This window comes from Necator americanus, chromosome I, assembly GCF_031761385.1.
Source record: "Necator americanus strain Aroian chromosome I, whole genome shotgun sequence".
Lineage (NCBI taxonomy): Eukaryota > Metazoa > Nematoda > Chromadorea > Rhabditida > Ancylostomatidae > Necator > Necator americanus.
The window spans coordinates 22582659-22610166 of record NC_087371.1 but is presented as its reverse complement, the minus strand read 5'-3'; the positions used below and the strand labels follow the sequence as shown (position 1 = coordinate 22610166).

Sequence of the window (27508 nt, the reverse complement as noted above, 5' to 3'; positions counted from 1 at the left end):
AGCTGTGCTCGCAAAAGAGTCCGGTGTATAGCAGCAGTTAAGGAGTCAGAGACGAAGGGGATGCACAAAGGTATTCTACCTTCACGTGGGATCCTCACTGTGTTGTTCGTAGTTCGAGATTGGGTGTTAGATTTCAATCTCGTGTAACAGTTTAAACCTGCTAGGATTATGGCTAGTTTTAGTGATTTCTCCCATTCTCTATCCCCTGTGCACATTGCCGTTGCTGTTTCGACCATATTTCGGACAATTGCCTTTTCACGCGATTAGAATGGGGGGGGGTTCTGAAAACATTCCTCTCTAATAATCTGCTATTTGGCTATGAGCCAAAGGTTTGCTCCAGTTCTTATGATACTCCAATTCTCCAGGTATGCATGGCATCTAAGTCCTCGATCCATCTTCAAACCTTTGATAAAAACGAGTTTGTCGAAACGTCAGACCATTGAAAAAGTTTCATCTAAATCTCGTGGGCATAACAAGAAAACATATAATCATGGAGTAACAGATGAACGAGGTATTTAGGAGCTACAGTTGGGAAAATAATATAGTGGCACCAATATGGGGTTGATATCTATGCAAAGCTCACATGATTTAGCATGAAGAACAAATTTTCGGGAAAAGGATACAGGAAAGATCAAGAACAAGGACAATGTGATTCGCCTTCATATCCATCTTACTGTATGGCTTCAGATTTTTTGTTGTGGAAATATCTAAGAGAGCGAAATATGCCGAACAATTCCCGCGTCATCCAACAATTGAAGGCTAACATCCATCCCGTAAGCCAAGAAACATTACGGTGCGGCCCTTATGACAGCGACTTGACAACACATCGGCTATCAGCCTCCGCAATTCAGTTTAAGGCTCACCGCCCGTTCATAAACCTCAAACGATTCTCAACTGAGATCGAACACAAAGGCACATCTCCGTGGGGACTGTACAACGCCCTGCACTTTATCTCTCACATAGCTATTTTATTTTTAACACGTTGGCGTTGGCGACAATGTAGTTCACATGTGGGCTACTTTTTTTGGCGGCGTGGGATCGTATAGCCCACATATGGACTAAAGTTGTTTTTTTATTTGATTTAGTTATGTTTTCACTTTCTTGTCACTTTTTCTTCTTGAATAATTAAATCAGACCTAAGTGAAGCTAAATGTATACTTCCTGGTCTCGGAATCTTTTATTTTTTGAATTTTAACTACAATAACAATAATAATTTAATGGGCTGCAGTAGCGGAAGGAAAGAGGCTCCCCTTCCCTCACGGCTAATTTTTCCCAGAACGCGATTTTCGACAACGTGTTAACAGGGTTTGGTGGGCTTGGTGCCACCATATGCATTGGTTTGTCTGGGTGTGGACGACAAATATCATTCAAAAAAGTTTAGTTACTTCAACTGCGAATAAATATTTACCAATCTTGCACCATCCCAAATTCATAATGTAATACATCTGTCGTTGGGGAACTCCTAACAATATACGAAGGTCAAACGAAGTGAAAAGAGACAAAAGCTACGAATAGTTTAATAAATAATTAGCATAGCTAGTAGATTCTGTGAACTATCCTTGACCAATACTTTGTACGAGGGTCACCAACATTTTCCCAAAAACAGCATTATCACTGCTGACTTCGACAGTATTATCGAGGAGACGAATAACGACCAGGTCCTTTCGTGACCTCGTCTGGCATGTGAAATACTAAATGATATTGTTATAGGAGAGATGTCACCAAAAAAAGTGAAATCAACAACTGACCCCATTCTTCATTTGATGAGCGTTTATTACAGAGAGAATAGCGTCATCAGAAACAGTTACATTTACTGGAGCAGAGTGTCTGTTTAAACCTCCCATACGATGACGTTCTTTCTCCGCCTCCTCTTCCACTAACCGGATCGGTTGCACCTGTTCACCCACGGGTACCTGAGAGTCAATGTTAATAATCGTTTACATTCTGTGAGAAACTGTACATTACCTCGATAGGAACCGTCCTTCCTGTCTCATTGGTCTCACTGGACAAATTCCATTCGACGCGGCGCAAACTATCATTTAAATCAACATATACGTCCAGCGAGCAAAATTTACCAGCAGGAAGTGAAGATATCTGTTAGAATTCTGCTTGGAAACAGCGTGTTTCCACGCTCTCAAAATCAGCAAACCTCCATCTCTCCTTTCACATCAAAGCTTTTTGGTGGACAGAATTTGACTCCCTCAATGGCTGAATCAGTTGTGTTCCTTAAGATAAAACGCAGTGGCGTGTACTGGACATCATTAGTGCGAGGGAACAACACAGATAGTTCAATACCGTCGCCCTCGATGCTGTTAAGAATGGGGCGCGGAGTGGTCTAAAATAAATTAAGAGTTACTATTTAGTTTGGACTCGTAGAACAATTTGTTACCGAAGTAGACTCTGCTTCAACTATTTGACGACATCCAGCAGCAGAAAAATCAAGATCCAATAACAGATCTATTGCGCGCTCAGACTTCTTTAAGACTTTTCCTTGATCTCGCACGGTGTGGCCGTTGGTAGGAGCTAATCATGAGAAAAACATTAGGAGTGCCAATTTCCAGTCTCATTGCTTCGATTGAAAATCAAGTTCAAATCTTCAATTCAAGTAAAAATTCAAAAATTCAAATGAAATGAGGATCAATGAAATTGTGCTTGCCTGAATCAATGAGCTTGCGCTTGCCTTCATTAGGGAATCCTGGTGTAGATGGTTCGTCCCTTGAGTGGTCTCCCTCCGATTCTTCACCTTCCTCCTAAAATAACAAAAAAAACTGCACTAAACTGATTGTGGAAGAAAATGTGAATCTAAATTGTAATTTTGTTATCAGTCAGAAGAAAGTGTGAACACTTGGAGCAAATTCTCTTGGATTTTCGCTGACTTTGCTATATTCAGCATGTACAAGTTGTTAGTGAGGACCGAACCAGGATCACTCGCAAGCGAGCGTTCTACCACCTAACCGCTGTCGAGAGTCATAAATGGGCATGTGAAACATCTGACAGGACAGGCTACTTTTAACTTCTTTACTTTTTTTTCGTGTGTTAGAGGCATCACCCCACGAATCTGAGGTGGTAATGATTTCAGGTGGAGTATTCTTATACGGGGTAGTAGATTATGGAGAGGGGGGTGATTCCGTCCATTTCTTCTTAATTGCCGTAAAAAACAGCTAGGAAGATACGGCTTCGGGCGTTTCGGCGCGCTATTTCTTCAAGGAGTTCGACTAGAGCACGCCAGCTTTCTGCACGCGCCGCATTTTCCGGGCGGTTTTTTACGGCAATTAGGAAGAAACGCACGGAGTCACCCCCTTTCCATGATCTACTATCCCGTATTTGCACAAAGTATTCTTTTCTATCATTGGTGATTTCTTCTATGTGGATTATGTTTATTACATCGGTACGTCTGTTTTCGTATCCCTTTTTTGTTAGGAATTGCAAAGTTTCCAGTGCTCCCTTTTTTCATGTTGTGGTGGAAGAAAATTTCGTGGTCTAACTTTCATTTGCACTTCTTTTTTTGTGGTGCTTAAGCTGAGATCCTGCACATGTTTTTGCCCGAAAAAGTGACGTGTTTGTAGGACGGGTCCCACGTCACATAGGCGGGTTCGGTCAGAAGGCAGTGAACCGAGTTCCACGATCCTGAAGTGGTGTACCAGCGCCAGAAGGCAGAAAGATATGGTGGCACGAGTTCAACAACGTCAAATTGTGTGCCCACGCTGGAAAGTATTATAATTAGTAGAACGGATCCTTCTTGGTCAGATAAATGCGACTAGCGCCTAAGCCGGGACGTAGAAAAAGATGTAGTGAGACGGATTCTACTGCATAGTTCTGCTTTCCTAATCTCAGATTGGAGCGTCTGCGCCAGGAAGTAGTTGGAGTGGATGGCACGTATTTAACGGTGCCAGCGTTGGCATGTTGGTGCCAGCAGGCAGTGGAACATGCTACGCGGCGTCATGTAGACGCCGCTACCACAAAAGGGGAAAAGGTTAGACGGGTCCCACGAAACCACAGCGCATCTACAAGCATACATTACACACATTTTACAGGAAGCTGTAAAATGAGGTGAGACAACTTGCCTGCATGGCCAATCACCGGAATGTACTCCTCCGCATGTCCACTCTATACGTTACACTCATCATGCTTGACAGGTGATATCTTCGGAAATTATATGCACATGTGCAGATGTCCGCTTTATTAGAAACTAGCTGTTTAAGTGTTCTGACGTAACTGTGTGTTCCTACAGTTACGAGTATGGAGATGACTTTCACGTTATTTATCACACCATTCTATGTTAACCATTGGGGACGACGACGAGACAAGCTTAGATGTTATACCGGTATAGAAGGAAGGAGTATCATGCTATAAAATAACCGACTTAGTCTGTCAAATGCGTACATGCATGTGTGTAGCGAAATATCAGAGAGCAAAGAGACGGATCCGACGGTGTCAAATTAGCGCATTAGTATCAGAAAGAGAAGCATTGAGTGTCCGACGGCGTTGCATTGGTGCGCTGACGCCAGAAAGAGCATGGAACTACACAACTGGCGCGACACTGCAAGAATTGGAATCAGCGCAATTATTGGCACAGCAGTACCGTACAATAATTCCAAGCGGATTGCATATCTACTTCCTTGCCTCAGGTTCGTAACATCCTTTTTCAGAAGCCAGAAGCAGGGATAAAAACAGGTGTTTAAATGGTAGCTAAAAGGTTTTCTTTATGCGACGTAGAGCCCTAACTTTGTCAGCACGATGATAATGTTCAAATCACTTCATGATCGTACATCATCATACGCTAACTGTTGGAGAAAAGGACGAGAAAATCTAATACTTCGAATACTTTCCCCAATTATAGTGGTACAGAAGAAATATAGATGTGAAATTAAGCCTGAACATTTTGCAAGTGAAGTACCGACCCCATTAGGAACTACTAAAACTATTTAATCTTCCATCAAAGCTCGTACTTCTTCTAATGGACAAAAAATCGTTGCTTGTAAAAGAAAAATTCAATTCTGTTGCAAAAATTTACAGAAAGTGCCTCAACTTCTAATTTTTATTGATCAGTGAAGGGGAGCGAAGTGATAGCCAGAAGAATTCTGAAGTCCGGACGTTCAGACTGGTCTTCTATAATTATGTTATCTTTTGCTCGTTAGCTTTGGAAACGCTGGATGCTTCAAAATTTGATGTTGTTTGCAACATGAGAGGATTTCTAGGCTAAATTTCAAGGCCAAACCTGACCATAAAAACAATTTGCAGAACACATACGTTGTTACCAGCAATTGCAACTTAAAACATTTCAAATGTTAGCTAATCATCAATATCTACAAAATGAAGAATCGAATTGTAGGGATGGATGTAGTGCAGTTGACAAAGGAGGCTGACAGCGACTCTGCACGACCAATGGTTCCAAACCGCCCAGCAATTAACCAGCTCCCAGAAGTCATCATCTACGCCTACACGCATTCATAAACCTCAAGGATACCGAATTGCTGTCGTACGCGTCGGCGCGTCCTAAACGGATTGATACGGCAGAGAGGTTATCCTTTAAAAGAATAAAGGATAAAGTCACTGACGTATCAATCCACTTGGGATGCGCCAACACGTTTTAGAGCAACTAATAATCGTTGAGGTTTTCGAACGCGTGTTGGCCTATACTGTGACTTGCAGGGGCCACCCTACAATCAAATCAGTGTTTTCTTCCAGTCAGGTTTAGTACTAATTTATCAACATCGATGGGGTGAAAGGCCTGATTGGCACTACGGCGGTTTCGAATCATCGACCGTATTGCTACAACTGACCTTTAACCGATTGCGCCAGATCTGCCACGTTATCCTTTATTCTTTACTAGTTGATTTGTGAGAAGACGCTAAGGTAAGAACAGTAGGGTCTCCAAGTGATTTCTTATCTGATGGACTGTAACATCAGCAGAGCAAAATTTCCAAGCACCTTGCGATGTATTTAGAACTGATTTAAATTTTTTGATTTCGGTTGGACATTGCGAGGAGATGTCAGCTTCTGGGCCAAAGAACGATCATGCTTTCCCATTAGTATCACAAAAGTAAATGCAACCATTCTGTTTACCTACAACTAATAATAGTGGCCTATGGACACCTTCAGTTATGTTCAGGAAAATGCTAGTGAAGATTTCATTCGTCTGCATCATCTGTACACCCGTTGTTGTTCCGAGATCAATTTAGACAGTAGCTCAGTGCAAAGTGTACTGGTGAAACATCGAATGCGCCTTATTTTTTTTTACCAAGAATATGCAGAGAAAAAAAGGAAGAAAAAAGCGAAGGGTTTCACGGAAGAGTCAATGCAACAGAACTACTTAGCAATCATCGGCAAAAACTAATTTAAATTCAAGAAGTAATGTATGGAGCAGGATCTCACCTCATCACTCTCTTCCACAGAGCTTTCATCTTCGGCAGTTTCTTCATCTTCAGCTTCTACGCTGCCTTCATCCTCATCTTCTTCTTCGCACTCTTCCTCTTCGTACTCTTCCTCATCTTCATCAGCTTCATCATCATCGCCGTATTTGAACTCTTCAGGAGAGTTTGCCTCTCGGCGTAAAGAGGGATCAGAGGAAACCTTAAATCTTCTCGTAAGTACACGTTTGATTCAATGGATAAAAGTGAGGAACCTAACAGAACAATATAAAAATGCTGTTCACTCGCAAAAATGTTTGTGACGCAAACCTGTGGGAAATTGGGCAAATCATGATAACGCACACACCGCTGGTTCAGGACGTGAGACAACGTCCCTAACTGGAATTGCTCTCGTTCTAAAAAAAAAAAAAGTTATGAGGAGATCTCCCAAGAATATAAAAGTCTGGCCACCTTTGAAACTGCTTTGAAGAGCTGGTGCCGGCTTCTTAGCCATAAAAATTTCCTCAGCATGTTGAGAGAGAACTGCAGTGTTGAAGAGCAGGTTTCTCAGGAATCTACACCTGAAGCAAGCTCATCCTTAGCAAAAGATATTGGTATTTAGGCATCAAAAATCGGATAAGAGATCGATAAAAACAAGTTCAAGTTATCAGAAACGATGGCACACCTATCCCTAACGTCGTAGCTGAGGTCAAATCTGGCCAACTGAAACACATAATGAACGAGTTTTTCGCTGTCCTGGCGTTGAACCATCCACAACTTCACAGCTAATTTCAACGTTTCTACCTAAAACATACATCATAGCAGATCTACGACTATTTTCTATCTTATAGCGATGAATCTTCCAAAAGTGCTTACCTTCACTATCTCATCTTCATTGACAAAATTTTTTGCAAGAATTCGTAAGAGATCAGGTGCGATATTCGGGACCTAAACGGAGCGAGGAATTGGGCACACCTGCATGAACAGGAAGGAGTAAAATATGGGCCTACTTTTTCAACATGGGTAGCGACAAGCCAAACAATACAAGCTCTTGCCGGCGGGGCTTGAATCGAACGGATCAGTCGTGCGAGCCGTGAAAGTAAGGAAGTAGGAGCTTCAGCATGCAGAAGTCTTAAAAGAAAGGATTGTATGTGCACAAAAATGGAGAGATGGTAGACGTTATGAACGTTATAGCTGCTCGTCTCACCCAGCCGCTACGTCCGTAGTCGTGCTTACGTTGTATTGCTAAAACAACTGCATAATTGAGAGTTAGACATGATGTTACTAAGAGCGCGTATGTTTAAAGGGAAAAAGTCGCTGTAGCGCCACAGCAGATTTTGTTTTTTTTTTCTTCAGATAAATAGGATAGTGTTCATAATTTACTCACATCTTATTATTTTAATTTTCTTTGGTGTTGTCGAGTGTTTGGGAATTCTCAGTATTCACAAAGAATAGCAATGACTGTTCATTTCTGAAAACCCGCAGCTATCTCATACATTTCTGATATCACATACCCTTCTAATATCACGTCTAGTACAACAGGGATTTTCGTTCATATTAACTACCACTGTCATAATCGTATAACGCATAGTATCGACTACTGACTGGCTTTTTTTAAGGACTATCTTCACTAAGACGGAAATCTGCGAACGGATTTCTTTGAGTAGTCGCTAGAGAGAGGGTAACCAGTCTGTGAGAGAGTAAGTTTTAATGTTTCAAACATCACTGATGGGCAGTCGAACAGTCCAACACCTTTTGTGCATTATCCCGAGCAAAGTTGGGTTGTGACTGGTTCGTTCATAACATCACGTAGCACTAGTTGAAGATCAGAACTAACCTCTTTAATACGATCACAGCCGAACAAACAACATTTTCGTTTGGTGAGGCAATTAGCTGAACAAGACCCGCCAGGCACTGTTCACTTACAGCTTTCACACGAACGGCACATCTGCCAATCGCTTCAATAGCAGCTCCGGCCAAATCACTCATACCAACGTAGGTCTGCAACAAAAATAGAAAAAATTACGACTACCATTAATAGCCATTTAAAGTTCTGTGAGAAAAAAATAAACAGCAGCAGCAGTCCAATAATATATAGACAACTGGAAGAAATTTGTCAAGGTACTTCTTTGAAGCTTCCAACTAGCCAATCTCTCTCACTAAATTATGTAGCACACCAGCGTGAACGCCAAACACCCTACCATGTACCGCATTTGTACAGCACCATTTATGAAAACAAACTGTGTATTCAGCTTTTCAAAGGTACTATTAGCAACTGTTTGCATTGGATCCAATTTAGCCAGAAATTTACATCATCCTTACATATCAACTCCATAACATGCTCGCGCATTCAGAGCGAAACGTTGGGAATCCACTCAGTTTGCAATATTTTCTTTTGTTTACAGTTACTTGCTGTATCGATCATTTGAATCACAGTGAGGATCACAGTGTTTATGCATTTTCTATGATCTGAAAAACTACACTCAACTTCGGTAACATCGATTAATTTCTTGAGAGTTTGAAAAGAGAAACGGGTCGTGTTTCACAAAAATGTAAAACGTTTCAGATTTCGAATAGAAAATATAGAATAGAAAAATACTTTTGATCATTGAGAAAACAAAAACATGATTCGAGTATATTTATATCAACGACAAAAAAGAAGTGCAGTTTTATAGACAAACACTGACATTATGTCCAAGTTTCAACCATTTCGAAATTTAAAAAAGGATTAAAATGTAATGACATGGCCAAAAAATCCTGACATTTTCCTCGTATGTTCACGTGCAGAAAAATGACTACAGGTTTAGTTACGAAATGTCCCACTTCTAGGTTACCACTTCCTTGTGTTTCTACGGTGTGAAGCATTTGTAACGATTACGACACGCTATTTAAGCAAAATTAGCTCACCTGCAACTCCCTAAGTATTATGTGCACATTTGCTTCTGATACTAGGCTCGTGAGAATATGAAGTTTCAACTCCTTGACGAACGATGGATCAGAAGAGCGGACAAAGAAAGACTTCAGGAATGGGTCGAACATATTCTAAATGAGTCAACCGTTGCAATAAGTTAGTAATGAAAGATCCTATGAAAATCACCACATCGATCTAACGCCACGATATGATTTGGCCATTTTTCGTGCAGATTTTTTGCATGCATATAAAAAAAATAATATGTGAGTGCCTGTCCAAGGAGTTTAATTTCGTAACCATACTCACAAAACAGAACTACACAAATGTAGTCTAACACTGGTGAAAAAAAAAACTCATTCGATTTGCTCAATCTTGAATTTGAGCAGCACATGGTGCACAGGTTCACGATACTACGCCCAGATTTATGCCTACTTTTGATATTGCATAGGTGCCAGGAAGTACCGGATTACGTTCACAGATCGTTGCAATGTTCAGAAGTACTATGTACTGGACTTCACGAGGTCCTCGAAGGAGACGAACTAGCGCGCGGGCTACCTTAACAAGTTCTTCATAACCAGCGGAGTAAAAAAAAGACGAATACGTTGTTAAATATGAAACGTTTCAGATACCTGCGAAAGCTGCGCTTTCGGAGCTGTGTAGTAGAAAAGTTGTGTGACAGCCATCACAACGCTGCAATTTCGGGACTGCAAGAACATATACTAGATCCGCGACAACACGATACTTTCATCATATTTATTCGTGTATTTGCTTCATCTAAGCATTCCCAGATTGGTCAACGAAGAGTTTACTAATTAATGTACTCTACTAGAATACGAGGAGCAATCAAATATAAAGGAGACGTTTTGTATGAACAAATTTTTTTTGAAGGAAACATCTGGATTTCTACAAATTATTTTTTTAAAATGATCTCCTTCTTTTATGACACATTTTTCCCATTGTTTTAGGAATTTCTTCTTTCCGTTCTCGAAGAATGAAGTTCTATAACCATCTCGTCTTTTGCGTCGATACTGAACCCTAACTTAAAGGCATCACCCCACGAATCTATAGGTGGTATGGATTTCCGGTGGAGTATTCGTATACGGGATCGTAGATTAGGAAGAGGGGGGGGGGGGGGCGTGAGGGGGATTCCGTCCATTTCTCTAATTGCCATAAAAAAACGGCCCTGAAGATACTTCTTCGAGCGTTTCGGCGCACTATTTTCTACAATGAGTTCGATTGGAGCGTGCCAGCTTTGTGCACGCGCCGCATCTTCCGGGCCGTTTTTTATGGCAGTTAGGAAGAAATGGACGGAATCACCACCTCCCCATAATCTACTATCCCGTATAAGAATACTCCACCTGAAATCCGCACCACCAGGATTCATGGGGTGAGCCTTTAATCCAAATCCACCAGTACGACCCCTCAGATCCAAAAAAAACGTGACCAACACCTTCTTGCAGACAACCTAGTTTTGTCCTTCACAGGGTTACCTTTCCTTCTCCACTCCATGCTTGCACGTTTTGACCCAAGACTTATCGCCATGTGATTTTCACATGTTTGGACCCTCAAAGATACACTAGGAGGCAAGAGATTTGAGAGTAACGACCAGGTGGAAACATTCGTGCGCAACTGGTTAGATACTGGTCCAACTTCATTCCTCGAGAAAGGAACGAAGAAATTACCAAAACATTGCGAAAATGTATCATTTGAGGAGGAGATTATTTAGAAAATAATTTGTAGAAATGCAGACACTCATATAAAATAAATCTTGCTTAAACAGAAAGCTCGTTCATATTTGATTGTCCCTTGTGAAAAAAGATGTCAATATTTTTCACTTTTCTTTATGTCTACAACCGCTCACAGCTCACTATAAATCTAGGTGATCCTTGCTGTCCATTTAATACACACAAAGATTAAATAACTGATATAAAGAGCTCTGTTTGACGAGAGCATTATCGGTTATCCTGTTGTTACCTGAAGAAGAGGTCGAGCAGAGTTGAGTAGGAGAGTGAGATCTACATCAGGTTGTGGAAGAAGTTCAGGATCCGCCAATTCCGAGCGCGCATAACGCGTTAGAAGATTGATCATTACTACCTGGACGACTGTGTTACTTAGAAACTCCAATTTAGAGCATTTTGCTCACCTGTCCCCACTCATCCACATCCGCTAGAGCACGGCATAGTGCACGGAAATGCTTGTGAAGTAGATCTAATCGACTTGGACAGATCTTCAGTGGAACGAAGTAATTTGAGAAGAAAGAAACTATCTCTCATAAAAGGCAGCAAAGTCACCTCTTCGAAAGCGTACACAGCACTGCCAAGGACCAAACTACGTCGATCCGCAAGGAGAAAGTCGATGCAATCCACTAACTCTGCTTCTAGATCTGGATCCAACGAATAAAGCTTGGGAATTGCGTGAGCTGCAACCTGAAAATTTCCGAACATAGCAGGGACTTTTGTCCATAAGACTTAAGTGTTCACCATTATCGCGTACCTTTCTGACATACGGACTCATATCCCTTACTGAATCCTTGATAGCAAGAAGCATGATAGGAGCAATCATACCAACACGGATAGAGGATAAGACACGGAGGGCGCTAGCTCTTATCAGCTGGTTTGGGTCCTGCGAAATCCGCTGTTTATAGTAACCTGATTTGACGGCGGAGCCACGTTTTTGGCTAGGGGTTTTGCCCGATTCTTGGTTATAGGTCACTATTATTCTAGTGTTGTACATGGCATGTTCTAAAACTAGCAAAACGTGACCTTTGAAGTAAGATACTCTGTCTTGCTAATGTTAAGCGACTGCATGAGCAGTAATATTCGACACCACCATCGCAAAGAAGCAAAAAAGACAATTTTGCAATGCTTAATTGAGACCGCGCAAAGGACTTTACAGGAAATTCTGTTTCAAAAAACATCCCTGGGTCTCTAGGAGGATAGAATGATCCCTTCCCTCTCCAAAACGAATTCTCATAGCAGTTTCCACCATGGACCAAAACAGTCATAAACCGTAGCTAAGAAATTGAAATCTACTACTCACCTTCAAGGCCCTCTGAAATGTGCTTATGGACAGCAAAGCGAGATCCTGCTGTTCTTCAGCATAGCGCACCAAATAGACGTATACAAGTTTTTTCAGCTAAACATTAATCGACTGCATAAATATACTTGACTTGCTTCACTTGACAGTGTCAAACTAAAAAACAACGACCTCAACGTTTTTAGCAGCAACGTTCTTCACTACGGCAGGGAAAAGCTCACTTACATCTTTTCCTTTTGCAATTAGCTGAAAAAAGCCTGAACTACTCATGTATTTGCGAAGAATTTAATCGGAAAGGACAAACATTGATAATCCGTTTCATTGCATCGACTTTCAAATTATCTTTGCTGCTGTCCAACATACTTTTCAGATCAGCAAACCGACTGAAAAGTGCGAATATCAGACCACTAGCACCATTTTGGTAGAACACACTAACAGTTGTTCAAATTCAACATAATAACACACCACAATGACTATTGGGAACCATTGTTGAAGCGTACAAAAACATTCTAAAATAATTTCAACAAAAAGCAAAGGTAAGAACTTACGTTCTATTATCTAATATAACACCACCCTCCGCTATTTCCATTTCCGGACTTGCGAGTCCTTCAGGAAATGCCATCCTCATCTGGAAGCAAATACGAGACGAAATAAGCCGATAGACGAGATCGAAGAGGTATGAATGGTTATTCACACTGCTTTGGAAAGGAAGGCAAGTCTTATAAAATATTAATCCACAACAAAAGTTGCAACAACTGTACTCAAAAATCTATGCAATAACAAAGAAACCTACAGAATTCACGACATAAAGTACAAAATCAAAATGAAAAACATGTGAAAAAATCACTCCCAGAAAACACCGCAATAAGACAATATGTCTAACCTGATATAGAACCCGCTAAAGTAATTTAACTTAACTTAACTAATTTAACTAACTAAAAATTGAAAAAAAAAAACATAAAACCATTGTACTCACTAAGGATGTGCAAGATGTTTGGTAAGCCGGTACCACTAAAATATATTTGGTTACAAAAGTATTCTGAAGAAACATTTCACAAGGAGAGCGACAGTGAGGTGATACATCGCAGAGTAGTCGACCTGCCACCGTCATTTCAACTTCAGTAGCATACCATATCTCAACCCAGACAAAATAAGCTTGGCTGACCAGTCTGGTAGACAATTTGGCTTCGATCAGACACCTTTGGCAAATGTTGGATGCTTAATGAAGCTTTCGTGTAATACTTTCTAGACAGATAATATCCACTACGAACGACCGTATCAGCTTCTTGCACATTCTTTGTGATCCGAAACAAAGTGACGCTGAACAATGAAAAGTTCTTAACATAGAACATTAAGCACAGTACGCTCCCACAGCTAGCAAAAGGTTTCTTCGTGTAAAATGCAGTCCTATCACAGCTGTTTGCAAAGTCGGATATGTGAAGATATTGAAATTCGGCATGTTGATCCTGAAAAAGAAAAGATTGTAGGGATCATTATAGTGAATTCCCTTTCGCTTCCTGGCACAAAACAAAATGATGCATGATGTACGCAAAGGCCTGTTTTCAGAATTTTCAGAAATTTAGAACCATTCCTACATTTAAACTTAATCTTGGCGAACTGCAGACAGAACTTTGAGAGGTGAGGAGAGAGGAGCAAATCTATGGACATTACTATCGAAAGTTAAGCACGTTCCAAAAGTCTTAAGAAAATCTGAATCAAGTCACTTACAAGAATACTACGAACAATTCAGCGAAGAAGCGTTTAAGAACCATTTCTAAAGAGATGCATGCTATCAAAAAAAAAAAGACTAAAAAAGGTAATAGGAGCCGCTGTTCACTCTGCAATTTTTTTCGAAGGAGCACTACGACCACATTCATTCTGCAGTATCAAAAGTTTGCGAGTCTTCACTCTTGCAAAGCGGATGTACCCAAACGGCTTTTGCTCAAACAATACAAATATAGTGGCAATATTTTAGTAAAGTAAATAAAGTAAAGTTACTGGCGTATCAATCCACTTGGGGTGCGCCAACGAGTTTTTTACTGGAATTCGTAATCGTTGAGGTTTTGGAACGTGTGTTGGCCTATAGAATGACCTACGGGGGCCAGCCGATGATCAAGTCAGTGTTTTTATCCTCCCAGACAAGTCTGGTACCAATTTATCGACCACGGAGGGATGAAAGGCTTGGTGAGCACTAGGGCGGATTCGAACCCTCGACCGTGTGGCTTCAACGGACCTCTAACCGACTGCGCCACACCCGCCCCTACTATTTTAGTAGGGTAAACATATCAAAATATAAGATAGGTGAACTTTTGACAGGTGAAGCACAACACATGAAACTTACTGAACTTAGTATGAAATCATTTCGATGATATTCTTCTCTCGTGGGGCTGTTCTTCAAAAAAAGGACAAAAGAAGAATCTAATGGGAAGAGTGGGAGTCAAAAGTTTGGAGCAAAAGAATGATTATATGAATTTTGTTCTCACAGAGTGAAAAGAAAAACTAACTTGGGATCGAAGCAAAGCTCGTTATTTCCTGCAACATTGCTAGTTGCAGCAATCATGTTGTCCAAAGAATAGATAGATAAACATTCACCGCCCTGCGATACTGCGAAAGAACCACCGTCGCGGGAAAAGCATATAGAGCCCTAGTTCAAAAACTAATCATTTTTGATCAAGGACAAAATCAAACAGACAGGTAATAACGATCGCAGAGCTTACCATAGCACCGCGAAAATCTTTAGTTTCCATTCCCGCTAATCTTTGATATGCAACATCCCAAACGCAAACAGCCCCATCACCTGCTGTCGAAATAATATACCGACCACAAGGTGAAACCTGTACAATAGAAGATTTGAAACTATCTTAATCGACTGAATAAAGAGTTTACCTTAACAGCAGTAACACCAGCTGAATGACCACAGAATGTGCGAACACATGTACCTGTTAAAACATCCCATACCCTAACATAGCGATCTTCACTACCTGGAAGAGCGCATTCGCTTTGTCTCGATAATAATTCAACAAAAAATGTGATGCACCACAGATGAGAAATAGGTTACCTCCTACAATGTAGTTGCAGTTTGGGTGAAAGTCTACACAATTCACTGATCCATAACTGTCTGCAAAAATTCGCAAAGGATGCATTCGCTCGGTACACCACAACGAAGCCACATTATCATCACTTCCGCTGCACATATAATATCCTCGATTACAAAACTGCACCTGAACAATAAGTAGCATTTGCAAAAGATGATCATGTTGATCCCGAGTAGATCAGTTTTTTTTCTAAGCCGCCCGGTGTGAGAGCAGCTGCACGGCAATACGTCAATAAAAAGACCAGTTCCTCTTCATTCCACGTCCACATTTTTAAAAAAATATTTCTTACAATGGCATCAGGGAATAGAACTGCACCCGCTTACATTTCAAAAAATTTAAAGCGTCTGAGAAATTCACATTCACGCATTCAAGCAGTCTATCGTTTTCACCTATTTGTATGAAGAAGAAAAAAATAGGTAAGATTTCGGCTTTCCAAATTTATATTCAAACCCAGAATAGAGCAGAATAAGAGTCAACAAGTAAGAAGTTTACTTTGATAGAAAACTATGAACCGTCAAGTAGTGCACCTTCTACTTCTAGTGGTTTTCGCACATGTCTCTGTGAGAAGAGTGACAGAACTGCAGATAGCGAAGACATGAATGATTTTGGAGACGAGTCAAAACGACCTGAAGATCACTGCCGTTGTTCACTCAAAGCGGGGCGGTGAAGGTAGCGGTTTTGATCGGGGTTTGACCCTCGCTCGCTTTCCCCATCGCTTGACTCCGAGTGATGCTAGAGAGGGTCTTTCTTGATCCTAACAGCTACGTTCTGTCGCGCCACTTACGTAACTGCACCGAGCTTCAGGTCGTTTTGACCTCACTATACATGAAGTTGGATGAAATTCCAACACGATGTAAGTAAAAAAAATACATTACTTGACGAATAGGGACATTACAAAAGTAAAATAATTTTTGATTTGTCGCAAATTCAGAAATTCAAACAAAACTTAAAAGATGTAAGGTCCTACACGAATTTTCGAAGGTAGAAGCATAATGCGTACCTGCCAAACTGGGCGACTAAGACGGTAAACGACAACGTTTTTCTGCGTTTCTAAGCTCCATAGGCGAATTGTACTGTCCAATGAAGAAGTAACAAGCAAACGGTTGTCGGGGGAAAAATGAGTAGAATAGACAGGTCCGGAATGGCCCTATAACAAGCAGTTTTTAAAACATAAAATAATACTCTTTAAGCGAAAGTGCACTAAATACAACACTGGTGTCAAAAGTGCGATTTCGGTAACATCAGAAATAATATCGGGAAAAATAGGCTAAATTAAAGTAAGTATTAATTAAAGATTTCTAATCGTAACAAAAAGAAAAGCAAGATCCTTCATCCCCGGCTGATGAAGTGATGAATAAATGATGAATAGAAACATACGTGAAGCGTTACTTCCGATTTAGCAGTTCCAAAATCATATAGGAGATCAGAGATATTATCCGCATCCATGTCAATCTGAAAATAAAATACCCGCCTCAATGCAGTGGAAGAAAAATCTGAAATGAATGAAAAATCTTGAGAATAATGAAACATGTGAAGCATGAGAACTTAACCTACCCGTTCAAGCTCCTCCATGTCCCGTAACTTTTTCAGCTTTTGGTCTTCATCGAAGGCAGTAAGTTCAACGGAACCATCGGAGCCCCTGGTTTCGACAGATATATATATATATATATACATATATATGTATATAATATATATAATACATATATTATATATATATTATATATATATGTATATATATATATATATATATAATACATATATATATATATTATATATATAATACATATATATATATATATATATTATATATACATATATATATATACATATATATATATATATATATATATATATATATATATATATATATATATATATATATATATATATATATATATATGTATAGGAACTACACTGTGAAGAAAGTCAAAGACAAACCCTATGCAGAGCATCGAAGAATCATCAGAAACATCACAACAAGAAACACCTCCGTAAGTATTCAGTGCAGTCAACATGCAAACAGAGGGTGGACTTTCTTGAGAGACCAAAGTAAGTTTGTTTGCATCCTGAAGAAAAGAGGGCTTAAGAAGAAAAGTGAGTTCCAACAAACGACACACTAAAACACACTACGGTCAAAAAATAACAAGAAAACACATCAGCTACTTTTCTCTTAGAATGGAGAACCCAAATGACAAGACTCCAAATAGTGAATGGTGCAGAAAGCCAAACATCGTTTTTTTTTTAACGAAAATAACAATACGAAAAATATGGTACCCTCATCGCCTTCCGCCGTTCTTCTCGTAAAGATTCACTAAGAGGTGGCAGAGGAATACGGTCGGGAACCGGAGCTAGTGCTTGGCTCTTCTTGCTATCTTTCAACTCCTTTCCACGAGCTTTCTTCTTTTCTATTGCTTGCGAAACATCGTCTTTCAGAACACCATAGTGCATCTGAAAATCCAGAGAAAACTGAAGAGAAATCCCTGATGTTTCATAAGAACACAAGGATTTAGCAAATGGCTCTACCATCACTCATACTAGTCCTAAATCCGAACCTATAAGGAAAGTTCTGCAAAGTTTCTGCATGAATCGTAAGGAAACCTTTCCAGCATTTCCTCCACTTTTCCTTTCTGTAACTCTACAAAACGGGTACCCCACTAATAAAACGGATAATGAACCACGTTAGTTTACGAGTAATTCATTGCCATTCTACTGCAATTAACTATTTTATGGAATCCGCAGGTAAGATCTATCTCTCTTGACCTGCTCACGTCAACGTTCATCTGATAAAACCATATAAGTCATGTGTTAAATTAGTGGATTAAAAAAGATGAATCAAAACAACAAGTTCAAAAGCGAAGCCCGAGTTTGTCTGGGTACATGGTAAAGCCAAGATTTCGCAGCCGCATTGGGAACACAATTTTCAAAAACTAGTGGCTTTTGTTACACTTGAACGCATGAAAAGGAAGGCAAAATTTTTTGAAAACGTCCAAATATTAGAACCACAGCACCTGCCCAATATGATAGCAGCGTGGGTTGATGATCACTATAAGTTCAATCGAATATTCAATTTAAAAAATCCCGAAACTCTACATTCACTTAAAACATCTACATCCTTCTCGGAATAACATCATAGAATGTTTTGAATGAGAAAACCAAAAACTTTTTTCATTAACCTTATGAGGTTCAGCCACGTAAGACTATTGTAAAGTTACGGGCGCAGTTTCAAGGAAAGTTAAGAGCCGTCGTTGAAAATGACGAGAGAGAAACAAGGTTCAACAGCGAAATGTGAAATACAGCATCAATTAAATGTAGTCGTAGTAAAACCACCTTATGTCTCTTTTCGTTTTTAGATATTTGGCCAAGAACTCCTCCCATTTGACATTCGACGCTTGACCTCAGTTTAGAAACGACGTCGGAAGCTGAGAAAGATGAACAATATGGATGAAATATGAGTCACCTGGATACGAAGAAGAAAAATGTACCCACCTTCAAGAGTGATGCGCTCCTTTATAATGTTCTTGATTGTTGGCGTCCGTGCTAAGGGAATTTCCAACTGTTTGAGCGAGGATTTCGACATTTTCACCAAGAAAGGATTTTTCCTTCAAAAATCGACCGGTTATGATTGTATTTGGTTTGCCAGCAAATAGGTTTTTTCTTTTGCTCTCTTAATACATGAACAGCTGCATGAGTACGTGTAACAACCGACTGACGACGGGCTTTCAGACTAGTTCTGCCAGCGATTGGGTTGGGTATTGGATCATTAAACGATGATAGGTCTGACAAGGGAAGCTACTCGCGAGTTCACGCAGATTCCATAGCATAGTAGCTTAGTAAACTGCAAAAGGTACACAGATTTCCACGCTCGACGCAACAGTAATAGAATATTCCTCTAACTCGAGCTGTGCTCTGACCATTAGTAATTCACACAAGCCAAGAGAAAAGCACAGACAAAGATGTTGGCTCACATTAGAAGTTGAACGTATGAATCAGCGTGAGCCTGTTGAGCGGTTCCAAGCCGTTCCAACTTGTAAACCAGTTCTTCGTATGGGGCAGGGATCCGCTTACAGTATCGCTTGAAAAACTCCTTTGCTAAAATCGAGGTAAACCTCTTATATAGGAAAGACATAAACATTACTGTTCTCACCATTATTAACAGAACTTTCCATTAGGATCTTGATGTACGAATGAGCGAAGACAGGGAACAGAAGGAGGCTGAACTCCGCTTGAAAGAAGTCAAAAGAGGAATCTACGAACTGCACTAGAGACTCAAATTCAGATAGAAGAGCCTCGCTGAAAACAACTACGGCTGAACATAAAAAAACGGTGAATAACAGGCATGAAGAAATGCATTCGAAGGCGGTGTATCACAAAAATGACGAAGTTTTAATCACCGAATACGTAGAAGTATGAGTGTAGTTCACGAGTATGAGCATGGTCATGCTCAATTCAACGTAGTAGTCCAGAAAAACGCGAGTGAAACAACCTTGCGTGATCTCGTCTCCTCAAAAATGCAACTTATTACGCGATAGAACACGGAGGACTTCACTGTTGTCCATTCCACGGAATTCAGCTAATACAACTCAAATAGCAGCAGAACCTCTCCTACCTGCATAATCACAAATGGGTTGCGGATTGCTATCCTTTTACCATCCGTGGTAAGCTGCATCGCTGAGAAATGAGATCACACGAGTGTTTCACACGCATTTCTTCGCATTACTAGTGGGATTGAGCTTGATTTCGCACATGGTCATAAACAATAACTTTACCGCTATCTATTCGTGAGCAAATCCCAAAATCGTCAAAGTGTCACGCTGCCCTTGAGTCGCTAAAAACCATGATACCTAGAAGGAAACGTTGAAGATACCGCAACGTCTTCGCTCATCACTAAAAGATTGTTCGCTTCCTTTGAAAGAGCTTCCTCAGTTTCCTGCAAACGATATCAATACGAACGAACATGAAAGGATTTAGGACGGGACAGGATTTAGAAAAAGATCACCGAAAGTCCATTTTTCCGCAAGAACGTCATTAAGATCTGCAATACTTCGGGAGTGAGTTGCTTTTCGCTCAACTCATCTACTCCCCCTTGAATATTCGTTGTATGGATAGCACTGGCGGACATTGCAGACACAAGATGAGACTGTGGACCAGTAGAGTCCATATCTGAAAAGTCTGAAATATTTAAGTCAAGAAATATGGAAAGACACACCTCGTGCACGACCTAAGCTGCAAAATATAAAGAAGCACGCGCATAAAATTAACTACTGTACTGAGGGTCTATATAGTTACCACACTCTAAATGTCATCGGAAATACAACGGTACATAAATTTCTTTCTGAGTTAGGCTCTGCTTAACTGTTGCCAAATTATACCATAGTGAAGCGAGATGCATCTTAATTTGAACGGTTGTGCTTAGTAAACCTTTTTTTTATCCATCTAGACGCATTTTGTCACCGATACTTCTCCACCATTACCTCTAAGGCCGCCATCTCACAGCGTGTCCTTTTTAAAGGCATCACCCCACGAATCTGACGTGGTATGGGTTTCCGAGGGCCAAAGAGTATACGGGAGGGTAGATTGCAAAAACGGGTGGGATCTCGCACACTTCCCCCTGCATCACTGTTAATAGACGGGTTCGGAACGGAATTCCTGACGACGTTCACCATTGCGTACTATCCTTGCGTCCCGCCCCTGCCTGTGATTCGTCGAAAATCCATTCGGACGCCCTGATAGGCAATTCATTTCATTTCACGAATCGCAGGCGGGGCGGGGCGCAAACGTTTCGCATTGCAACAGAAGCCGTAGTAAGAAACAGCGTTCCGGTCGTCCGTTTACACTGATACACGGAGTGATGAAAGAAATCACCCTCTTCTCCACAATCTACGATACCATATAGGCATTACCCGCCTGAAACCCGTACCACTCCAGATTCGAAGGTGATGCCTTTAAAGGGGACACGCTGTGAGATGGTGGGCCCGGAGGTCATGGTACAGAAGTATCAGTGAAAAAAATAGAAAAAATAGAAAAAAGAAGATAGAAAAATATGTCTAGATGGATATAAAAGAGCTTACTAAGCACAATCGAAAACATCTGATCGACGAACGAGTTTCATTATTAATTCACTCGCTCATCTTAGTAAGTATAGACACATAAACATCCGGGTTAAATGAGCAAATTTCTGAAGCAATTCCAAAGGTTGTACGTTCTTGGTAGGATCCTCATTAGCCGCAGTCGGATTGCAGAACGGAGAGGATCCTAGCATTTCACTTTACCACTTCGAACACATCTGTTTACAGAACTGCACCAGACACCAAATCATTTGAACACAACAGTGGTTTCATGAATAGTTCATGAATCCAGCAGTAGACAATGGTCCTTTTACTCACCGCCTCCGCCAATTGAATTATGAAGAGAGCTAAATTTATAGCAGTTAGTAACATCGACAGTGACATGTGTTCTCCTTTGAGATCATACATATACATATACATATACATATACATATACATATATATATATATATATATATATATATATATATATATATATATATATATATATATATATATATATATATAGGAGTTTTGGGACATTTTCCTTTCTGGAAAAGCGGGAGAGATAACACAAGCAGTTCGATACGTCTAATAAAGTCAGCATTGAAGAATCTGGTATGGTTGCAGTGCAGAAGCACTCCTACCGTAGAACATGGAATGGATATGGGAAGAGCTGAACAAGAGAAAGTTCTCAGCAATTCTAAGTACTACGGAAAGTGAAGATGTACAAGCAAATGTGCTCCTATTGGAACGAGATTACTTAAAGGACATTCCTCGAGAAGAAGAAGAAAGAAGAAGAAAAAGCAGCATGAGAAACGATGAAAAATGCGGCCCCTCATTGCAGAATTAAACTTGCAGTCTACAATACATCATAGCGCTGAGAATACATCATAGCGCTGAGAACTGCTGCGCATCTGTTATGTACATACGTTGTGCGGGTTACTGTGCATACCACAAAAATAGATTACCAAATCATGAGAAGAAAGAACTATACAAGTTAAACTTCAAAATAAATAAAAGTAGAGCCACTTCTAAATCTTGTGTCTAACGGCGAAAGTTCCTGATAGAAGAATGGGATTACAGTACACTTTCACTGTAGTATCACGAGATCCGCTGAAAGTGTGTCCGTCCGCAAATTCTGAACAGCACAAAAGCGCAGTGGGTGACGTTGTTGTGCATATTCTGCGTCAGAAGAGGACGAGAGAGCATAGAGCTGATGAGGGTGAACGACGGCACAATCAATATCGTGTGGCAGTAGGGAGCTGCAGTGCGAAACGTCGACGTCGAAGGTTTCAATGGACAGTACTGTGGAGCAAGTTCAGGATCGGGGTCTGCTGCCCACTACAAGCTCCAACACGGTTACAAATAATGTCAACACCGCCACTATCAGCAATACGATGAACGATGAACCACGAGTTGAAGTGTCTATTGTCGGCAGTCCGGAGGTATGCTCTGATTTCCAAGTCTAGATACAACCTATCCGCTCTCCCGTGAATGTTTTAAAAATTTCGGTACTTCTTTCCTTCATTTCGTCTTAATTGGCATGTACTAGATACGTCTTGGTCATTTCTGCGCAGCTGCCACATATAATCCATTCTCAAGTGCGCTTGCTAGCATGACGTCCCCATGCAATCTTCTTCAAGATCAACTTGTAAGAAGAGTGACTTGGGTACTTTCGTCAAACAACGACGAAAAAAATGGACATTACATTAGTCACTTTCGAACTCCTCAGTAACTTAACCCGCAAACACAGAGTTTTATTTGTTGTTTAGGATTGATGTCCAATAAAGTTAAACTCACACGTCACAAAACTTGATTTCAAAGATAATTAGAGGGACGGTTTCAATAGTGATTCTGTAAATTGTCTTAGAAAATACTGTTTCGAAAGAGTACTTAAGTCCATTCACTAACAATTCAGTCTACCTATTGAGGCAGCATTTAAGGAAATTTGCGTGTTTGAGATTTCTTCACTGGTAGTTAGAGGTTACTGTGTAATTCACGTACGTTGCATTGAAAACGCACAAATGTCGCATCCGATAAAATGGCTTAATTACGGGCCTTAACAATTCCGATAATCCCGATTACGAGGCTAGACGGCGCTTCAAATTCCCGTCCACGCAGTATGTTAAATATGAATGGAATTGGTCGCATCTATATCTTTGGGTAGAAGTTAAGTCGTTACTAGCTACAGTTGCCGACAAATGTATTAATTCTAGTGAGCATTATGCGACTGTTTGTTTTTTGAACACACGTTTCTCTGCCTGACTTGCACTCACTCCCTCTTTCCTCTGTTCTCTCTCAATGGAAGGCACATCAAGCCTACCCAGACGGATGTGGTCGGTACTAACTGTGAATCTTTTGAACAAGATTGTTCTAGAGTTTACACAATGTCATAAAACATAGGTACGGTTAGGTCAGAACGGCCTGAAGCATATTGCAACTCTCGAGACGGTGCGGAACGACCATCGTTCAACGCAGCTGCTTATGAAATTCATTCAGGTCCTTTTGACCCAATCCGAGGCAGCCGAAGAAGCGGGTCTGTGAAGTGGAGCATAACTTCTTTTGATCTGCTGTTGCGCCCAGTTGAGAATCATATGTCAACCCACCTTCTTTGCGCTCAAACCACTTTTGAAAACTACCCTTCTCAATTTTCCGGGTCAATTTACACATATAATATTGATTTTTCTAGGTTTTTGGCGGACAGGAGGCTGTAGGTGTGACCAAGTCCTCAGGTTCCCCTGATAGCCATGAAGAGAGACACATTGAAAGATGCGATGTAGTTGCTTCACCATCAGACCCTCGCCCACCTAAAAAGCGATACACGGGCTCAGATACAGGTACTGCCGACCTTCCTCCACCTGAATCACCTAGCGGTGCACAACTCCCGCGCGCTGCACCTCTTCCGTCAGCATTTTGCGATGCACGGCAAGTACCGACGGGTATGCAACTTTCAGTAAGCCTGTGCCACTTTATAAGTCCAAAGATTTTTTTTAAGGCGAGCAGTTCCTTCAGCTTTTATACAACTGGCAGTGGGTAGAAATCGACAACACACAACTACCCTCAGTCATGCGGGGCGGCGAACGATTCCTTGCCGTGCATATGGTTCAACTAAAACTGTTAAGCAAATTTCCTCCTGCTATTCCTGCGGAGATAATTTCTCGATTTACAATGGTCTCACATAAGATGAGTACAGTAGAAGCTTGGCAATTCAACGCCATTAATGCCATCAAAAGGAAGTTCGACCTTGGTTGTCAGTTGTTCACCACCCAGGACGAGGTAGTGAGACTAAATGATGTGCAGATGTTCTACTGGAATGTCAAGGCGCTTAATCTGAGCAGAATTATCCAGGTTTTTTTTTCCTTAGATCAATTTGTAATTCAGTTTAGGTTAACAACAATATTCGAATTTTTCTTTTTAGCAGTATGACGCTGAACTCCAAAATACTAATGGAAATCTCACTCTCATTGCCACCATTCAATCGCTTAAGAACCATGTGGAAACTGACCTAGAAGTTAGTTTGTTAAACGTTGTTATGTCTCTTCATATAATGGTGACGTGAAATGCAAATTCAAAAAGTGCACTCCCTCAATCTCTTTAAACCAACGTACTCCAGTCAAAACGTTTCGATCTCTGGTGCAGCTTGGCACGCGTACAGTGGCGTACAATGTTAAACGGTTACTACTCGCGCTATTTCGTAATAATAATGGATGAAATTTCCATGGCCATGCGAATTTAAGATGGATTGAAAAAAACTGCGCACTGTAGATGACAGGTTCGGAGCTAGCAAGCAAAATTAAAGATGTACTGTCACATATCTAACACAGACACATGGAAAACGAACGCAGATGGCAAATTTTCTATCAGACTGTGTTCTATATGTCAATCTCTGAAGAGGCGGAGTGGAAAACTCCTTTGTTAAAATTCCATCACTTCCTCTCTCAACATATGTCATGTACCACGCAAATACACCACCGCCTTCTTGTGTCTGAATTATATGAAACCATCGAATCGAAAAAATCTGTTCTTTACTAGAATTTTTTTGATGAATCAGCACCATTAAAGAAATCATACTCCATCGATAAATGTTCTCATAAACATACTAAACCGAACCATTCGTAGGAGGATTATTTCCGAGATAAGATCAACTCTTTTTGTGTGACCTCTTCTGTGCCTTTCATGGATGTTACATGGGTGTTCATTTCATGGGTGTTCAAGAGTGTTACAAGTCATCAAATCTATAGGGAAATCGAATGAGGACCTCTGCTACCACTGTTCATTGCTGGAGTTCGCGTTAGTCCTACTTCGATCCAAAGCGCTAGCTTCACTGCACCGTTTCGAGCGCAACCGCTTACCCAACTGTACCGTGCTTCACGTCGACTATAAATTCTTGACATAGCGAACACAATTATCAAAAAGAGAAGACTCCCATACATAATTTCTTAGTGTAGAACCAAAACCAATACACAATTACAAGTCAGCGACTCAATAAAAGCAGTATTTTAGCGTGTCCGGAAAGAGCTGCGTAGCTTGACTGAACAGCACCAGGGCATGATGCAACCGCCAGCTACCACATCAACAGTACCTTCAGCATCAGGCAACGTGATCACCATCGATGACCATCATCATCACGTATCTAACGGAGCTATGATAACCTCATCGCTTAACGAAGCACAACAAAAGGATATAAATGTTTATTCTTAAAAGTGAATAAATCTATGGAAAAGAACACAACGCGTTTCCATTATGGCAAACTTCAGTATCAAAAGCTGATACTAGCTAATACTCGTCTGATGTCGATGAAAAAAGAATACTTTGGAATACCTCCGGATCCTCTCCCGAGCCTGTCCACTCAGCTAGGTCCGATCTTAATCCATAATACAATTAGTCATTGTTTCTTGGAGTTCGAAGTGCGAAAAATTCTGCTTGATCTTCCTTACGTTGTTAATGGAGTGATTGAGTTCTTGAGAGAGTTCTTTTAAAAAACAAATTATTGAAACAGATTTACGATCGTGACGGAGAGTGGACGAGATCGGTCAGGCAGGGTGAGGGCGAAATCGTATGCAACCGAGGAAAAAGTGTTGCATTGTTACAAAGTAATGTACATGCTAAATGTAAACCACTCGCTGTAAAATGAACGTATCACTTATTGTGTGCTCCAACAAGAATAATGCATTAATTATCATCAATATCTGAATTGCAGAAGAGCAACAAATTTACATAGGCGCGTGGTTGAGCATGCAACATTATTTAAAAACAACACATCTTGAAAAATGAATCAAAGCACTAGGCACTAAAGCTGCATAAACAAAAGAAAAAAGCTCATTGCTCACGAACGATGAGAAAAACATTGCGTTTTATACAACAAAGTACCTGAGCAGAAAGAGATGTCTACTGAAGAAAACCGGGATTGCGCAAACGATCAGCGATAACAGTCATGGGAAAATTTAGAAGAATGTTTTAAAATGTAATTCATTGATACTCGGGTCAGGTAAAGGCCACTGCAACATGCACTACGATCGACACTAATATTTCTAACAACAATGTACTTTCCTACTTCAAACAGTCCTTAGCTATAGCCGGGTCAAAACGATCTGATCTACATATGGTGCAACAGCGTTTGCGCTCGACGTATTCGCATGCAGCAATACAAGAATGAGTAAAGATCCCAGTCTTGACCGCAATCATTAGCTCCACTACGACTCCACTTCCAGCGCAACTGCTTACGCAATTGCAACGCATTTCAGCTCGTTTTGACCAGGCTACCGTTTTAGTTCAGCACAGGTTGAAGTCCAAAGATATGGTTCTTCTGGATAAAAGGATGAAGTGCTTCGCGTTGGGAGCCCCTTGAATTGTCAATGCCTTTGACTTTAATTAAGAATCATAGGACTTCATAAACGCGTATGCAGCCTATACTATAAGTATCAGAGGTCAGCTATTGTATTAAAGGCAGTGTATCACGAAAATAACGTAGTGTGGAAACCTGAAGGAACACACAAGATTTTAGTGTTAATTATGAATATCAGCGCGGCCCCGCTCAATTTTCCCTAGGCGTCCTTTGAACGCACGGCT

At 40.6% G+C, this 27508-nt stretch overlaps 3 protein-coding genes across 5 annotated transcripts; 1 reads left to right on the top strand and 2 right to left on the bottom strand.

The window, feature by feature from the left end:
* Positions 1 to 1553: 1553 nt before the first annotated feature.
* RB195_006539 (uncharacterized protein) lies at positions 1554 to 12925 on the bottom strand (the record flags this gene model as incomplete). Of its 2 annotated transcripts, none has more annotated exons than XM_064179688.1 (24): positions 1554 to 1691; positions 1749 to 1913; positions 1966 to 2094; positions 2150 to 2335; positions 2390 to 2523; positions 2657 to 2750; positions 6376 to 6573; positions 6681 to 6766; positions 6822 to 6931; positions 7036 to 7154; positions 7227 to 7298; positions 7361 to 7481; positions 8188 to 8351; positions 9258 to 9392; positions 9694 to 9816; positions 9891 to 9965; positions 11236 to 11355; positions 11405 to 11488; positions 11553 to 11687; positions 11755 to 11883; positions 12301 to 12396; positions 12469 to 12543; positions 12602 to 12680; positions 12846 to 12925. In XM_064179688.1, the coding sequence occupies 24 exons, from the start codon at positions 12923 to 12925 to the stop codon at positions 1554 to 1556; spliced, it is 2847 nt and encodes a 948-aa protein (XP_064036623.1). The 2 variants fall into 2 exon arrangements, with proteins under 2 accessions (XP_064036623.1, XP_064036624.1); XM_064179687.1 differs by having other exon boundaries at positions 9724 to 9816.
* A 650-nt stretch (positions 12926 to 13575) lies between these two features.
* Positions 13576 to 20550, bottom strand: RB195_006538 (uncharacterized protein; the record flags this gene model as incomplete). Of its 2 annotated transcripts, XM_064179686.1 has the most annotated exons (17): positions 13576 to 13617; positions 13670 to 13763; positions 14802 to 14941; positions 15015 to 15131; positions 15184 to 15278; positions 15356 to 15518; positions 16393 to 16539; positions 16770 to 16844; positions 16947 to 17031; positions 17331 to 17458; positions 17667 to 17840; positions 18720 to 18811; positions 18879 to 18991; positions 19358 to 19481; positions 19537 to 19682; positions 20234 to 20319; positions 20389 to 20550. In XM_064179686.1, 17 exons carry the CDS (start codon positions 20548 to 20550, stop codon positions 13576 to 13578), a joined length of 1983 nt encoding a protein of 660 aa, XP_064036621.1. The 2 variants fall into 2 exon arrangements, with proteins under 2 accessions (XP_064036621.1, XP_064036622.1); XM_064179685.1 differs by lacking the exon at positions 13576 to 13617 and having other exon boundaries at positions 13649 to 13763.
* Positions 20551 to 22734: 2184 nt separating this feature from the next.
* Positions 22735 to 26140, top strand: RB195_006537 (uncharacterized protein; the record flags this gene model as incomplete). Its single annotated transcript, XM_064179684.1, has 5 exons — positions 22735 to 22884; positions 24129 to 24378; positions 24435 to 24787; positions 24858 to 24950; positions 25943 to 26140. 5 exons carry the CDS (start codon positions 22735 to 22737, stop codon positions 26138 to 26140), a joined length of 1044 nt encoding a protein of 347 aa, XP_064036620.1.
* Positions 26141 to 27508: the final 1368 nt, after the last annotated feature.